The sequence below is a fragment of the Sinohyriopsis cumingii genome, chromosome 6 (genome assembly GCF_028554795.1).
Source record: "Sinohyriopsis cumingii isolate HCF-2022 chromosome 6, ASM2855479v2, whole genome shotgun sequence".
NCBI classification, from domain to species: Eukaryota; Metazoa; Mollusca; class Bivalvia; order Unionida; family Unionidae; genus Sinohyriopsis; species Sinohyriopsis cumingii.
The window spans coordinates 96,171,003-96,188,711 of NC_142966.1; the positions used below are offsets into that span (position 1 = coordinate 96,171,003).

At 33.9% G+C, this 17,709-nt stretch overlaps 1 protein-coding gene across 4 annotated transcripts in view; it reads left to right on the top strand.

The window, feature by feature from the left end:
• Nucleotides 1–17,709, top strand: part of LOC149797492 (stromal interaction molecule 1-like) — a 201,859-nt gene that overhangs the window by 121,878 nt on the left and 62,272 nt on the right. For 3 of the 4 annotated variants that reach the window (XM_089962302.1, XM_089962303.1, XM_089962306.1), the window contains exons 10-12: nucleotides 10,840–10,940; nucleotides 14,295–14,431; nucleotides 17,185–17,271. In XM_089962302.1, the coding sequence (XP_089818428.1) occupies nucleotides 10,840–10,940; nucleotides 14,295–14,431; nucleotides 17,185–17,271 (325 nt within the window). The remainder of the gene's footprint in view (nucleotides 1–10,839; nucleotides 10,941–14,294; nucleotides 14,432–17,184; nucleotides 17,272–17,709) is intronic. The other variant, XM_089962305.1, reaches the window with a different exon arrangement.

Genomic DNA, 17,709 nt, shown 5'->3' on the forward strand with positions numbered 1-17,709 from the left:
AATGAAATTTAATGAATGCATTTCTGACCTTTAGAGAAGCTGTGTTCAAAATGAACATTATCACATGTCCACACATCATCGCAAATTTGATCTTATCTGTAACTCAGAAAATGATATGGAAACATCATTAAATGTAGCTAAAAATACCTTTCTTTTTACACAATATATTTAAAATGAATTCTGTTATAATTAAAGTGTTTCCATCCTTGGGGCATGTGTAAGACTTCAACTTCAGCATGGCTAGATCATGTGACTTGCAATAATCTATAAATAGAAACCTGCAAAATTCTAAACCAAGCTGGTTTCCCCCCCCCCACCTAAAAAAAACCCCCAAACACATGGTTATTAATTTTTTTTTAAGAGTAAATAAAAGCACCAACTGTATTGTAAAAAAAATCCATAGTTCCCAGTATTTGTTTTTACTGGAGTTGTTGATCGCTGTGCCATGATTACATATTCTTCAACACAAACCAAATGATGCAGAAAGTGACTGATAGGATTAACGTCTATAAAACAAAGAGGAGTGATTTCATTTGTATTGTTTTTATCTTGAATATCAAAGTTTTGCAATCCCTCGAAGAGATTAGCAGACTCTCCTTCTGGTGCTGTGTTCTTGCCAATGGTCACTGAACAAAGTCGAGAGGGATATGGGACTACAACTGTATGAATGGAATAAGTTGGCTTCTTATGGAATTCGATGTTGAGACAGTTAACTTTAAAGACTTGAAATGCATTTTACAATTTGTCGGTACATGAATACCTACAGCCTCATCTTTTTCAGGTACAGAATCAAATTTTATCGGTAAAAACTGGCATGTACCAGTGTAAAGGAACCTCAGACAATCAACAAAAGTGATTGATTTTCACGCACAATATTGGTCAATTACATTTTGCTGCTAGTCACAAGTCAACTCTAACAAAAGAAAATACTTTAAAAAAGTATAGTCTTACATGTATATGTACTTAAATTAGCTTAGATTTTTGACAGCGGGAGAAAATCATTGTCTTGCTGAGGCTACGAAAGGGCTGAGGGCTGTTAATTTAAAAATAAATGGGACCCAGGGAAGGCACTTTTAAAGTGGGGTACTCACCCATAGATGAAATTTTTTTTTCTTCATTATATTAAAATACACTGACATAATTTTTTTAAAACTGCCTTCCCTGAGTACCATGAGTACCATGAGGCTATTCACAGGGAAATGAAAACAACTTTAAACCACTGACATTTTTGCAGCAACTTAAGTGTTTTAAAAATGTGACTTAATCTCATTTAAAAGACCTCCAGTCTTCTTTTTTTTCTGCAAGCAGGCATGACTAAATTATTATTTTTATTGTGCATTAGAAATGCCAATTTGTTTTTAAAAACAAAACGCCTTATTTTTGGTACTACAGCTGCATAATCATTGTTCTGCAATAGATTTGTCAACTAAACCCTGATACATTAGGACCCAGTTATATCAATGATTTTTTGGTACCTCCGATGTAATGGAGATAACCGGATTTGACTGTCTTATTTCCACTGCAGTTTGTATTTCACTGCTAAGAATGTTTGTTTGGCATGCTCCAGGATCAGTAAATATCTATCAAAAGCTAATGATTTTGTTTGGTTGGCAGGTTTACTTCACAGTAGGGGCCAGCTCATGTCACCTGTCTTGCAATTTCAAGGACCATGTTTACTCATAGGCCAGGTCTAACTACAAACTGCATAGACTAAGATCTGCCATAGACCCAATGTATGATCAAGTATATATGGTACATAGAACAAGTTTTATAACTCGTACAGTCTGAGGGGGAAAAAATTGCAGAAGTAACAGATTTTTGTGCTTTTAAATTAAATAGAATTATTCCCACACTTGGATAATTATCATACTTTAAGAAAAGTGCAGGGCAAAGAGTATTCATGGGCATTTTTATATAAGGAATAAAAGAAGGAAAGAAACGGGATTTTGCCGACATAGTATTCTTCAGGGTCCTCAAATGAGCCAGAAATACAACAAAATCTAATCATGAAACTCTGAATTAGCAATGTATTTGCATGTTGCAAAATATACATTTAAACAATTTCATTGTGTTCAGATAACACAAAACCATTTCATTGTAAGCATAAGCCCCAAATTGTCATGATATTGCTTCTGCTGTAAGCACAGTCCTTGCTATCAGTCAAAGTTCCTAATGTTCTATGCATGCTTTAGATGATAGTACTTGATCACTATGAGCCATGTAATCAACCACACCCAAAAACAGTCCTGGTCACTGGGATGCATTTATAAAGGCTTGATTAAGATCATGTGCAAATGCAAGTAGTGCAAGTTTTGTGTTTTGCAGTGTTCGCAAAAAGCACATTTAATTTCAAGCCAGGTTATGAAATAACCCAGTTTATGAAATCATTATCTTGAGGTCAGTAACTATTGACAGCAATTAATTTGATACAAGTCACATAAATTTTATGTTTTGCAGTGTCCACAAAAAGCACAATTAGTTCTAAACCAGGTACAGTAGAACCTGTCTTGAAAGACCAGCCATTCTGCCAAAAAATTATGGTCTCTCAAGACAGGTGGTCTCTCATAACAGGTCATAATACTATATAATAAATAAATCTTTGCATTGAGAATAACTTAACTCAAGACAGGTGATCTCACATAACAATGGTCTTTCAAGACAGGTTTTACTGTAGTAAAATACCCAGTTTATGAAATCATTATCTTGAGGTCATTAACTAATAATAGCAGTTCATTTGATACAAGTCATAGAAATTTATTGTTTGTGGTGTTCACAAAAAGCACAATTAGTTCCAAACCAGGTAGTAAAATACCCGGTTTATTGAATTCTTATCATGAGCTCAATAATTATGTAAGCCATTTGAATTGATACACAACATACAAAAAAATGTATTAATGTACGCCAAGCATTTTATTATCTTACTTTTGCCCAGAAATCCTAATGCATATGTCTGTTCATGTTAAAGCTCATAATATCTAACCAAGCCATATATAAATATTGTCTTATCTGAACTGGCACACAGTGAAATTTATCAAAAGATTCATTGTACACATTCTGTAATATGGAAATTCCAACCATGTTCAATCTAAAGCACTCTCTGTTACGGATCACTGCCATCTCACCTCTGTCTGCGTGGGTTCGAGTCTTGGATTCAACCGATGTGTGTACGTGAGAAAGTTTGCCAGTAGCTTCTCATGGGTCAGAGGTTCTTTCCAGGCATTAAACCACACATCACCAACCATGCCCAAAATGTATTGGCTGCAAAGAGGTTCTGACCTTGAAAGACTAAGGAAGATATGTAAAGAGACCTGCTTCAAATTCCAATTCTGAGTGGGAAAAAAGGTTGAGCTGCTTAGGTTACCTCCCTTGATATACTTGGGCTGCATCTGTGTAATACTTTAAAAAGTACATCATTTGAATAGGAACTGCTTATAAAAGGTAATTGATTAAATATTTTCTCTCAAAATGTTTCATGGATTTTAAAACAATTCTCTCCTAAGATATAAAAAAAAAAGACTTAAAAATATTCATTTCAGATTTTATGTATTGGAATGTTAGGAAAAGAACATTATTTATATCAATATCTTACAATTTCTTTTTGATTTTTTTAAGATATCATAATGTCTGAAAACTCGGGTTGTAGAAGTTTTCAGTACTATCATGCTGCTCCAGTGGCCTGAGTGGTAGAGCATCCATCTCTGAATCCAAATCGCACCCAATACTTTCATTATATATGTTGTTCTGAGACCACATTTTGACATTACTAATGAAAATGCTACAGAACAAAATCTACTTCTCCTTCCTATACATGTATTGCACAGTTTGCCCTTGTGAGGACGTCTTTCCGGATACACCTAATCTGCATGACTTCATTCATTTGCACTGACATTATGTTTGACATCACGAACAGGAGACATTTTTCTAGCACTTTTATTATTGAAATCAGCATAATGAGAATGCTGTTGGCTTAAATGTATGTAATACTGTATGATGCAAGGTCAAAGGGATGAACATAACATGTGATATATAAATGATCATGTTCCTTTTCAAATGTAAATACTAATATCCCTCTATTTACATGTAATCTTAACATGTGTCTTAACTCTATTCTTCTTATTGTCTCTTATAAAAAGAGAATTTAAAAAACAGTGTTTTCAGAAAAAATATTGAAACAATTACTTTTGATGAGCATTTTCTTTTGAAACAATTATGTATTGTTTGAACCACTATGGTTGCACTCTACAGTTTTGTACTTTGCTTTGTCTTAGTTATCAGTTCATCTTTGGATTAAAACTTATTACTCTAAAGTACCTGGAAATGTCTTTGCAAAACCTGCTGAACAGAATTTGACCAATATTTTATAAAAATCGTAATGGCACAAAGAGCTTTCAAGTTTGTACAAAGGATGCAATCAAATGTTGCCTTGATTACTAAAATGGAAATGCCTTTAAATTTGCTCTCAAAAACTCTCCAGCAGAATTTGAAAAGATTTGGGAAAAGTCATACTGTTAGGGAGTGAATTCAGCTTATCCATCATGACATACGGCTTTTGTTATTAAAAAAAAAGGGACCTTTAATTGACTGTAAATAAAAACTGATCGGAATCGGACTTTCGACAGAATGCATTGTAGCAGGAAAAGCTTTCAAAGTTACATAAATTATATGAAGCAGCCATCAAGAATGACCATTTCTACAACCTGAAATCTATCAATGCTTTCTTAAAAATGTATTTGCATAATTTGACTAAATTTGACAGAAAGCATTCATGCATAAATAATTTTTCCCATTTATTTAAGTAATGCTAATCTGCCATCAAATTAGGTCATTGTTACTGAAAAGCCTTGAGATGACCTTTGCACTAAATCTACTCAAAAGAATTTTGAAGGAGTTTTAGTTTTGTACAAAATGATAATAATCTGTTAATCAGGAATGATAACTATTGTTAAAAAGATAAAAACCTTTAATTGGCTTCTCAAACATTACTCAGCAAAATTTCACCAATATGATGGTAAGTTGTGTTGTGCATTCATATTTGCACAAATGCAGCTTATTTGGAAAATATGGCTAATGTTAGTAAAACTAAAATTTAAAAAAATTTACTACTTTAAAAGCATTATAAAGTAAAGGGCTTTCAGATGATACTGAAATGCTGTCAGATATGGTTATTAAAAGTAGAAAAAACTCTTTAAATGATTTCATAAAAGCTGCTTTTCAGAATTTAACAAAATTTGATAGGAAGCACCCTGTCATAAAGGTCTTTTGAATATGTAAAACAATGCCTATCCACTTTCAGATGTGGTCACTTGCTAAAAATATTTTAATGTGATGAACCAGGTTCAATTTACAGTGAAAGTTTACTTATATTTAGAAAGTTACTTCCCTTTAACTTTGAATTGGTTATAATAGGATATTGTTATTTAGAGACAGTTACATAGGTGTCAGCCCCTTCAGATGAAAATCTGTACACTAGACCAATAAAAACCTTACAAAGACCCCAAAAAACTTACATGAAAAATGTATTCATACATTATACAAGATCAACAGTTTTAAACAACAAATGCTATACACAGAGTATTTCTACACATATTTGCATAACTATTTACACTTCATTTTTTTTTACTTGTAACACTATCATCTTCCTGCTTTGGTTGAGCAAAGATTTTGATGGATACTCCTTTCCTCATTTAAAAAAAAATTCTTTCATGCAGTTTTGTCCTTTAGTGTTCATCCAAATGATATATGCCTGACACGTGGCCTAGTGGTTACAGCATCCGCCTCGGAAGCGGGAGGTCGTGGGTTCGAACCCTGGCCGAGTTGTACCAAAGACTTACAAAAATGGTACTAACAGCTGCCTCGCTAGGTGCTCAGCATTAAGAGGTTAGTGTTAGGACTGGTTGGCCTGGTGTCAAGAAAATGTGACTAGGTGGGACATCATGCTACATGTCTGCGGCATGATGCTTCAGTGCTAGACATCACTATAAACTGTCACACTACAGACATCATAGCGATATGACTGAAAAATTGTTAAAGCTACGTTAAAAATCCTAATCACACACACACATGTATGCCTGACACAACCATTGTAATGTCGTTACTGCATATTTAACAAAAAGCATGTGAAAATCCTAATTTGGATACATCTACAATGCTAGGGATGACTTTAATCCAATCAGCCTGAAACTTGCCACAACCTCAGTCAGTATGTTCAAGCTTGTGTTTCACTGAGTTAGGCTTATCCATAGATGAATGAAATGTATTTTTTAAAAATGTAAATATTTTTAGATAGAAGAAGATCACCTGATTACAAATGTGTTATGAATTTATATTTTTCCCCATAACCCCAAGATATTATGCCAGGAGCTGTCCAAAAATTGAAATCTAAAATAAAAGAAATCGTCAAAGTAGCAGTCCAGAAGTTATTACCTTGTAAGCTGTTGATCGTTTCTATTAAAATTGCGTATCCGGTGTTTGAAAAGTTATGAATTTGCTATATGATGTGTTGATTATAATCAAAAACTTGATATAAATTGTCATTGTTACATGTTTTTGAGCCACAAGAATGACGTCACTCAGTATCTGTACTACTTCGGTCATTATGGCAGTGCATCTTCCTATTTGCATTACGTATCTGAAAAACTTAATTCAAAACTATGACAACACGATAAAATGCCAGTGCTAAATTAAGGAGACTACCTGTATTTATTTTTAATTAGTATATTGTTGATAATTTTAATAAATAGACTTTATCTCCACACAGAAAAGTCGGACGAATTTCGGTTACACCAACATGACTCCAACACTATGTAAAGTATGCAGATTGTTGTTAATTTTTAGTTATAAGTATAAATAATAAAATAATAATGTATCGAATAAGAAAACATACTTACTTGAGAGCGAGTTAGTCAGTATTAGAAATCCGAGTGAGCATCAAATTTTAGAGCGATAAATGACAGGATCTTCACACACAGTAGTTTTAACCATGAAATGAAATTCGTTTCATTATCAAAGAAAAATCACAGTTTTGAGTATGATTTGATTGGTTGTTTCGAGCCACCCTGATCTTGTAGAATTTTCATCCAGAGTCCCGGATGCACACAAAACGAAAAAAAAAACAAAACAATTTTTACATTTGTATGAACAACCATTCAAAAAGGTTGTTTGGCCGTACACTGACAAAAATGGAAAATAACATACAAATTATGGGTAAACCGTATAAGTTGATACCTGTGCAGTTATTTGATAACACAGGAGGTCATGGTAGAAAATATGGCTGTTACATGAACTATTTTATGTTCAAGAAACTATGTATCTATCCAAGTATGTAGACAACAGAAATTCTGAATGAAAAAATAAAGTATTTATTCAAGTCTTTGTCATGTCAACAAATAAATTAATGTAATAGGATTTACATGTTCTCTTATGATGCTTCCTCTATTTCATAACATGTCATAATGACCAACAGTCTCAACAACTTGATATTATATAATAACAGTGATCACAAACATTTAACTTGTAAAATGGAGGACTGTTCATAGGAGTAACATTCAAGTCCCAGTAACAAATTCAAATAAATAGGATTATATATATTGCAGAAATGAAGGTGTATTTACAAAATATAATTGCTTTAAATTAATTTCTCTTTAGAGAATGATAATATTCCCTACAATTATTTGAATTTGAATAGAAACACTATAAATATATTGTATTGTATATTTACACAAATCCAGTGGCAGTCAAATGGAACTGACTGGTGTGCACGACACAACTGTTTATAACTTTCATGTGCACTGCACCTTGCAAAACTCCCACAATGGTGCATATTTCTTGCAGGAATTTAAGACAAAAATAAATATTAACTACTACTAAAATATTATGATTCACGACAAATACTGAATGCTTATTGTAGTATTTTAAATGCAGATGTGTGACCAAAAATGCTATAACCTTGTGAAGAATGCTCCAGTGTCCTTGTGCTTAGAGCGCCCACCTCAGATGCAGGAAGTTGCAGGTTCTAACCCCGGCGGAGTCATACCAAAAACTTATAAAAGTGGTACTAACAGCTGCCTTGGCACTCAGCATTAAGAGAACAGTGTTATGACTGGTCGGCCAGGTGTCCAAATAATGTGACTGGGTGGGACATCATGCTACATGTCTGCAGCATGATACCCTAGTGTTAGACGTCACTATAAACTGCCAAACTGCAGACATCAGAGCGATATGGCTTAAATATTTATAAAGCTATGTTAAAAATACAAATCACACACACACACACACACACACACAAACCCTTGTGAAAGACAACAGTTAACACTGGTCTTCAGATGAGGTTGGTGTTGTGGAAAAATTAGAACAATCACAGCACGGATGTCTTATCTTTGCAGTAGATGTGAAGTATATCATTGTATTGTTGAGCGGAACTTATTCCATGTTAAAACTCTTGTTGTAAACTTTATTAATGGTTACCTACACATGCACATACTGCTTAGTGAAAAATGGAAGTGCTTCAAATACACAAATTTCCTCCAAAACAAAGATGGAGGACATATTAAAACATATGTATGTATTGAAAATAGCCCAGAATGAGGATTGTTTGAAATTATACAGAACATTCTTTGTTAAAACATCATACTGAAAATGGTCTCAAACTACCTGTCTTTACATTAGTTTGCTAGAGAAACTATGATGTGCAATGTACAGCATTCAAACTGTAAACAAATGATGTGAAATAAATGCTTGCCATGCATAACATACACCTATGAAACAAAGTAGTAATCAAAAAATCTAGCAAAGCCCTCCCAGAAAGTCAATAGTTTGAATTCATGTCAAATTTATAGCACTTTAAAAGTTTTTAAATGACCTTTTGTTGAAAACCACTTATCAGAATTTTTACCATATTTGACAGTAAGCATCATAACCCCAAGGCATTGCAAATTTATACAAATTTTGCTGATCTGACATTAAATATGAAAACACTAATAAAAATAAAAGAAAAACTGTGAACAGAATTTAACAAACTTTGACAGAAAAAATGCTAGAATTAGTATCTTTTATTATCTGACAAATGATTCTGATATGCAATTAAATATGTATCAGTATACCCCAAAAACTTGTTTGTTTTGTTTTTATTTCTCAAAAGTGCTCTTTTTTTTACATTCTTGAAAAACTGTTGCTCTTCATCAGTTTGCTGCAGAACTCTTATTTTTTATCTATAGCAAATAGCAGGATGTTGTTGTAATTTCCCTGCTATAGCAAAATTGGAGTCTTGAACATTAGCACCGTATTTACCGTATATGTTGGAACACCGTATTTGTTGGGACACCATAAATTAATTTTTAAAATAATTTTTTTGTGCACTGTATGTTCTGGGACACATCATTTTTTTCAAGTCGTAAGTTGTGGGACACCTTTTAAATCATTCAAAAATTACATGTCGGAAATTGCACTCCAACTGAAATTTTATTTAAAAAAATGCAAAACTGTGTACTTGAGATAAAACTCTTTAATCCACTGCAGCAGCATCTCATCAACACAACCCTTTTCCTGCACACGTACGATCTATTCTTTTGGTACATGAATATTTTTTTAGCTTTCTCATACCGTGAAATTTTTTTAGAGGCAACACACCACCTGAAGCGGAAACTGCAAGGGCAAAAGCCAGATTTTTTCAAATCTGCACTAGTCTTGCTAATTCTTACACTTTTCAATTTATTTTCAAAATTCTCGTGAATACAGTTGAAAAGGAACCCAAGTTTGCTTCCATATCTTGGCCTTCTTTGTATATTAAAGACAAAAATCAGCTCACTTCACAGAATCCAGTCAGCTTCCGATGTTGCCTTGCTTTGCAATAAAATAACCTTTGTATTGATATCCTTTACAAAAAAAAGTAACCAAAGTCGGCTTCTGAGATCGGCTTGCTTTGTAATAAAAATAACCTTTTGTCTTTGATGTCCTGTCAGTAGGTTCAAAGAAGGAGTTAACTGTTTGCTGCCAGTCAATGTTTATTCACCATCAGGGCTTCTATGTGCTTGGCATCTGTGGTTACAATTAATGCAAAGGAGCATTGATGTCTGCGGGTAAACAGTAAGGATAATTTTGTAACTCGAGCTGGTGAAAAGATTGTCACTTGCACTCAAGTGAATGTGTTTTCAAATGAAGATTTTTATTTGCGAGATATTGTCATACAGTAGACCTGGATATAATTCAATCTTGATTATTTTGCACCCAACACTGTTTCATGCGTGAATGGCGTCTTCAAGATATCGGTTGACTATTTCCCTCTTGTTTGCGATTTTGTTGGCTCCAGTTTTCAGTCGGATAACATGTTCAAACCTTTGAGCACAACCACACACAGTTGTTTCTCAGTGTTCATGTCAGTGAACAACGGGGTGTGTGGTATCGGACATAATTGATACACGCTACAATATAGAATCCTATGCTACTTATACGGATTTCGTGGAAATATTTTATTTTTTAATGCTCATGTTGAAAAAAGGAATAAATGATAACAACACAAGGTTAGTTTCTTTCTTTTTATTATCAATTAAGTGTTTTTATCTATTTTATTGCAATGTGCAATGGGGGGGGGCAAGCACAAATGCAATACAAATTTATTTCGTTTCTTAAGTCTTGGGACATATGACCAAAGTGGAAAAATGTTTTACCATAAATTCTGGGACAGGAAAAAAATTATTATTTTATCGTGTCCCAACATATGCGGTAAATATAGTAGTCTGTATTTCATTTTTTGCAAGTCTGATGCAGTGTTTTAATCATAGTACAATGCATAGCTGGTGTTTCACAGTCTGCAGAACTATTATTGAATTTCCTGTTCCATTTCAGTGTGAAAAGATGCGTAAAAAGAGGACTGGTATGTTGGGTACACTGAGGATAGCTCAGGGCAACTCTATGGATGAGATAGATCAAAGAATTATGCAGGCAAGGTAAGCACAAAGGGACAAACGTAAAAATAGGTGTGGTGTTCTTTGTAAACTCAGGGAAACTCTATGGATAAGATAGATAAGAGAACTATGCAGGCCAGGTAAGCACAAAAGGACAAACAGAAAAATAGGTCCACTATTCTTAGTAAACTGAAGACAGTTAAGGGAAACTATGGATGAATTATTTTGTGGTTTTTTTTCTTCTTCTTCAGTTTAATGACACAATAGGCTATAAATGACAGCCATTATATATGGTGGGGGAAGAACCGCCAATGCATGGGAAGCTACTGGCAAGCATTCTCACATCCCCATATCAGTTGAATAAAGACACAAACTCACACACATAGGTGAGACAATGAGTGACCTGTAAAGGAGAATGCCTTGGACCACTCAGGTATTTCACACATGGTACACATTTGATTCATGATGTCACAGAAAGATTAATGACAGGACATACACAGTCATATTAGTCTACCACACCTTTCATACAGGATTACTGGATGAAAGCAGTGTATTTTGTCATCTGATAAATTGAAAATGACATTTGTGTTAAAGTCAGGATACCCTCTGAATTTTCCTATATTAATTATATATGACTTCACCACTCCTGTCATTATCAGTGTATTTTTGAATAAGTTAGCTACCATCTTTCCCGGGGTTGTTTATTGCATCAGTTTTTAACAGTTCGTGCTGTGTTCTCTTTATATCTTGAATTGTTGATATGATGTGGTCTTTTAGGTCAAGAAAAAACTGTAAATATGTGGTTGCCATATATTTTTTTGTACAATTTGAAGCCAGCTGCAAATTGCATAGACCCGGGTCAGCCATCACATAGTACAGACCTGCCAATTCTTATGATTTTGCCGTAAGTCTTACAAAAATTACCCTTAAAATATGGACTTGCGGCATGCAAGCAAAATCTACGAAAAATGATAGTTGCCGAAAAATCTGGATAATCGTCTGCATGATCAAACTGTTGATTATATATAAAAAATTAAATGGCATCCAGAAAGTAGTGCATGTTTAATACAAAAGGGGAACAAAAGCTTCTAAAACAGTGTTAAAAATTAATACAGAAGAATAAAAAGGAGTATTCAGATTCTTGTGAATAAAAGCTGGAAAGGACACAATTACATTTATTGGACATAATGTGCCAATTTGAATATGTCTCGTTGCAGGAGATATGATTGCGGGCGTCATGTGAAATGGAAAAAGAATTTCCAAGAATTATGTCAAGTAGAGAGATAGCAACAAGTCATTAAGTTGCATAGGGTTCAGAACTTAAGTTTGTGCAACTGTACTAGTGGTAAATAAAGTCTATGCATACTTTACAAACTTTTCATTGAACATAACAAATATCATTGCTATGTCAAACTTTTAATTTCGTTTTCCAGGTTTACAATAGTAGTTATTGATATTTTGTTATACCTTATTGAAAGTTGGTCAGTCTTACAGGGAAAAAACACAACTGCCTTACTTAAATGGATTCGTCAGGGTTGGCAAGTCTGCATAATATGATAAAAGATTTTGATTTATGCAGTTTGGAATAATCAGGCACAAAAATACAACATAGATTTGATGTGCCACCAGATTATGCGATCAGATCAGGGTCAAAGCTGTTTACATTGGAACAAAATAAATCGTTCAGTATATACAATATAGAACTTTTTATTTCTGCATTTAAAGTTTTATAACCAGTAAACTTCATTATGTGAATGGAGGTCATTATGATAGGAAGACAGGGTCCTAAGCTTCATGATGTGAAATGGACATCATTATGATAGGATGACAGGGTCTTAATCTTCACGATGTGATATGGACATCATTATGATAGGATGATAAGGTCCTAAACTTCATGATCAATATTTTAGGTTTACAAGGTCAAAAACTTCATGATATGAAATGGAGGTCATTATGATGCGATTACAGGATCCTACACTTCATGATGTGAAATGGAGGTCATTATGATGCGATTACAGGATCCTACACTTCATGATACGAAATGGAGGTCATTATGATGCGATTACAGGATCCTACACTTCATGATACGAAATGGAGGTCATTATGATAAGATTACAGGGTCCTACACTTCATGATGTGAAATGGAGGTCATTATGATGCGATTACAGGATCCTACACTTCATGATGTGAAATGGAGGTCATTATGATAAGATTACAGGATCCTACACTTCATGATGTGAAATGGAGGTCATCATGATAAGATTACAGGATCCTACACTTCATGATGTGAAATGGAGGTCATTATGATAAGATTACAGGATCCTACACTTCATGATGTGAAATGGAGGTCATTATGATGCGATTACAGGATCCTACACTTCATGATACGAAATGGAGGTCATTATGATAAGATTACAGGATCCTACACTTCATGATGTGAAATGGAGGTCATCATGATGCGATTACAGGATCCTACACTTCATGATGTGAAATGGAGGTCATTATGATGCGATTACAGGATCCTACACTTCATGATGTGAAATGGAGGTCATTATGATGCGATTACAGGATCCTACACTTCATGATGTGAAATGGAGGTCATTATGATAAGATTACAGGGTTCTTGTTGTTGTAGGGGTTAACATCATTTCTTCAGCACAAGATACATTGCAGCCAGTATAAATGATGGAGGAAGAACCCTGGAAAGAACCATTAGAAGCTACTGGCAAGCTTTTTCACATACCCACGTTGGCCGATTCCAAGACTTGAACCCACATAGACAGAGGTGAGATGGCAGTGATCTGAAATGGTGAGTGCTTTAGACCACTCGGCCACTTGGGGCCCCTACAGGGTTCTAAACTTCATGATGATGTGAAATGGAGGTCATTATGATAGGATTACAGGGTTCTAAATTTCATGATGTGAAATGGAAATCAATATTTTAGGTTTACATGGTCATGAACTTCATAATCATTGATACAAAGATCAGTAATTGTTTATTATGTGCAGTAGCTTAATATTTGTAAATTTTACTTGTCTAGTAGAAATGCCACATTAGATGTATGATGCCACTATGAACAAAATTTTTTGTGATATCACCTGAAAGTAAATGATGTCATATCACAGTACCATTATCAGAGCTTTTGTAAACTGCTGACATGTGTCAGCCATTGAAAATGCTACTGGAATCAGGTAATAATTCAGAATAAGTAGCCATTTACTCTTATACATACCAAAACCATGATAAAACCTGGGATCACTAATGTTCAAAGCAAATGTAATTACTGTTGTACTATCCTGTATCTATCCCAGTCTATATACCTTCCTTTGCAAATGAGGATGGTGGGTTGGGAATAAAGACACAAAGTTACATCAGATTTTGGCATGATATTTCAGGTCATCACTAGAGGAGGTGCGCCATGACCTACAGGAAAGGCAACAGAGGTGGCAAACTATTGAAGCCCTGTGTGGGTTCCCTATCAAAACCAACCCAGGTGCATCCTGCTTGGAACACATGCTGTATGGAGATAGTGGTACATATTACATTGCGTTTCTTAAATGCCTGCTTTTTTTTCTTCTAAGGAAAGAAATAGAATTCAGTGTAACAGATTATTGTGGGAGTGGGGTGGGAAGTGAAAGTTGATATCAAGAAAATAAAAAAATCTTACTTTTAGTATTAAAAAGTTACCCCACCCCAACCCCCAAATTAATCTCTTCCCACATTTTTCAACCTTTTATTGCATCATTTAGTTTAATTAAAGATTATGCCCTATTTTTATTGTTTGATGAAGCTGTACCTGTCAAAGCAATTCTTTTCTTTTTTGTTTTAAAATAATGATAGTGCCTGGCAGAATGAGATGACCTAGAGGACAGTATAGAAATGAAAATTGGCTCCATTGGTCGTATTAAGAAAACCCCAATACATAAACAGGAAAACATAAAAAATTGGGTTAACAAGAAATTGTTAGAGATGGCAGGTATGATGAGGTTAGAAAACCATCATTGCTAGTACCAGATTAGTAGAGGAAGTCGGGTTGCAAAACATCAGACAATATTAAAAAATTTTTGGTGTATTAAGTCATTATATTTTCTTTTTGTATAGAATACTGAGAGCAATATGTTGAATTAGTGTTGATATTAAGTTTAATTTAAAGTTTCATTAGTTTGGATCTCGAGTCATATTTTGAAATTTAATTACTGTTGATATCGAGTCATATTTTGAAATTTAATTACTGTTGATATCGAGTCATATTTTGAAATTTAATTACTGTTGATATCGAGTCATATTTTGAAATTTAATTACTGTTGATATCGAGTCATATTTTGAAATTTAATTACTGTTGATATCGAGTCATATTTTGAAATTTAATTAGTGTTGATATCAAGTCCTAATTTGAAATTTAATTAGTGTTGATATTGATTACTAATTTGAAGTTTAATTATTGTTAATGCTAACTTGCAATTTGATATTCAATTAATGTTGATGTTGAATTTTAATTTGAAATCTTATTAGCTTTGATATTGAGTTGTAATTTGAAATAAGATTCATTTGCATGAATAAATTTTATGCTACATGTTACTACACTGCATATTTTGCTTGCTTTCATGCCTGTCTTTTTTCTCTATAATGTTCCCTGCCACAGTCGGATTATGATTACAGATTGCTATGCATTTTGAATGTGGATTGTTATTTTTCCCATTTTTTGTTTGAAAAGTGAGGGGATTAAATTATCCTCTGTTCCATGCATGGTGCATGTAAAGTGTTAATAAAATTATCTTAAAGATCTTATCTATGGACATTATTGATTATGGTTTGAAGACGTGGACAGTGTTCCTTAACACATTAACCCCTAGCGACAAGTTAAAATGGCAGGAGGTAGTAGCCTACTGCCAAGCTCTGTAGCATCATGGTCATGCATGATACGCTAAAGTGGGTGGTATTATAGAAAGGTAGACAGATGTAACTCTACTATGATACCAAATAATCTGGAATTTCTAGTTGCACTACAAAATACAGAGGGAAAAACCTCATCTTTTGGACCCGATTTTTTTCCACCCAAAATTCGCCCATGGTCAGAATCCTTATTTTGTGTCTGGATTTTATACTTTTTGGTCTCAGATCTAAATCAAACCGGTATGAATAGGAAGCATTGACAGCAAAGCATACAGTTTACTTGTGATGCTTTTGGTATAAAAGTGCAGGGAAATTCGATTGGAATGCTTAAACTCTGGCAAGATTTTATCAGGGAGTGACAGTTAACAAAAGCACACTGAATCAACAAATGCAAAAATATTTAGCGAACTTGAAACTTTCTGTAAATATCAAACTAAAAAAAACTGCTTCTAAAAGTCTTAGGATGACTTGTGGTCTTACAAGTGAATACATGTCCTTGACACATTAACATATGGTAGAAAAAAAATAATAAGTGACATCTGTTTTTATTTTATAATCCAAAGTATTTTCCAAATTTTTGGACTTGAAACGAATATCTTTCACATCATTCCATTTGGCTACAACATTGGCATACATGCCATGTGTCAAATATGTGATTAAATTATCACGGCTAAAATTATATTTGTTATATTCAAAATTAATTTATGACAGATATAACTGTTTTGTTTTTTTATAAAAAACTTTTTTGAATTATTTGTCATGTCTTTTTTTGTCATTAACTAAATTCATAAAATGATTGCTTTGTAAATTTATACATCATTGATGTAAACAACCACAGTGCTAGTACAGTGAAAAAATACTGTTGTACATACCACTGAAGAAAACAAAAAATACAGTGGTAATCAAGTATACCCATAATATTGTGCACTCCTAATTTCAATACCCCAAAAATGCTAATATAAAAATAAGTTAGAGCGTCTGCCTTGGATGCGGTAGGTCATGGGTTTGATTCCCAGCCGAGTCATACCAAAGATTTATAAAAAGGGTACTAACAGCTGCCTCACTTTTTGCTCAGCATTAAGTAGTTAGTGTTAGGACTGGTGCTAGACATCACTATAAACTGTCACTGCAGACGTCTTAGTGATATGACTAATTTTTTTAAAGCTATTTTAAAATTCCAAATCACACACACACAATTTCTTGGCCAATCCTTGTTTTCTAAATAGCAGAGGTGGTCCAAATGGCAGCTATCATAATACATTCAAGATATGATCTGTAGGATTGACCTCAAAGTTGTGAGTGATGCATCAGTTTGTAGTGCTGTATAGAAGACAAAAGGGAGGTAAGAGGGGAAATAATTTGTTGATAACACAATTTATTTTTGTGTAACAGCTAACAGTGGGAATTCTGCACGATTACCTCTGATGACACTAGATGTAGATGATGCTGATGAAGACTTGCCACCCCCTATAACCAAAGGTATAAAATGAGATACCTTATCTTGAACTTTTAATAAAATAACATTTCTCATGTATAACTTACACTTGACTGCGGTGCACATAGACTCTTATGTAATCAAGTTAGCCTTTATTTCAAAGTGAACATCAGGGATCCTAATCTGTCCATATATAAAGTGCCAGCAGATCAGGATTCTCAATGTTTATTCAGTGTAGGAAGTAAATTGTGCATTGAAGATCCTGACCTGTCACACATAAGATGCTGGAAGGCCTAGGTCTTCACTGTTTATTCAATTTGTGATGTAAAATATCTTGATCTGTTAACGCATAATGTGCCAGCCAGATCACACTGAAGACCCTCCTCAGGGTTCGTTCTTTGTAATGGTGCAAGTTAATGTCATGGATTCTGAACTGTGATTTGAAGTCAATATTTAAGACACTAGTCTGTCAACATTATGTG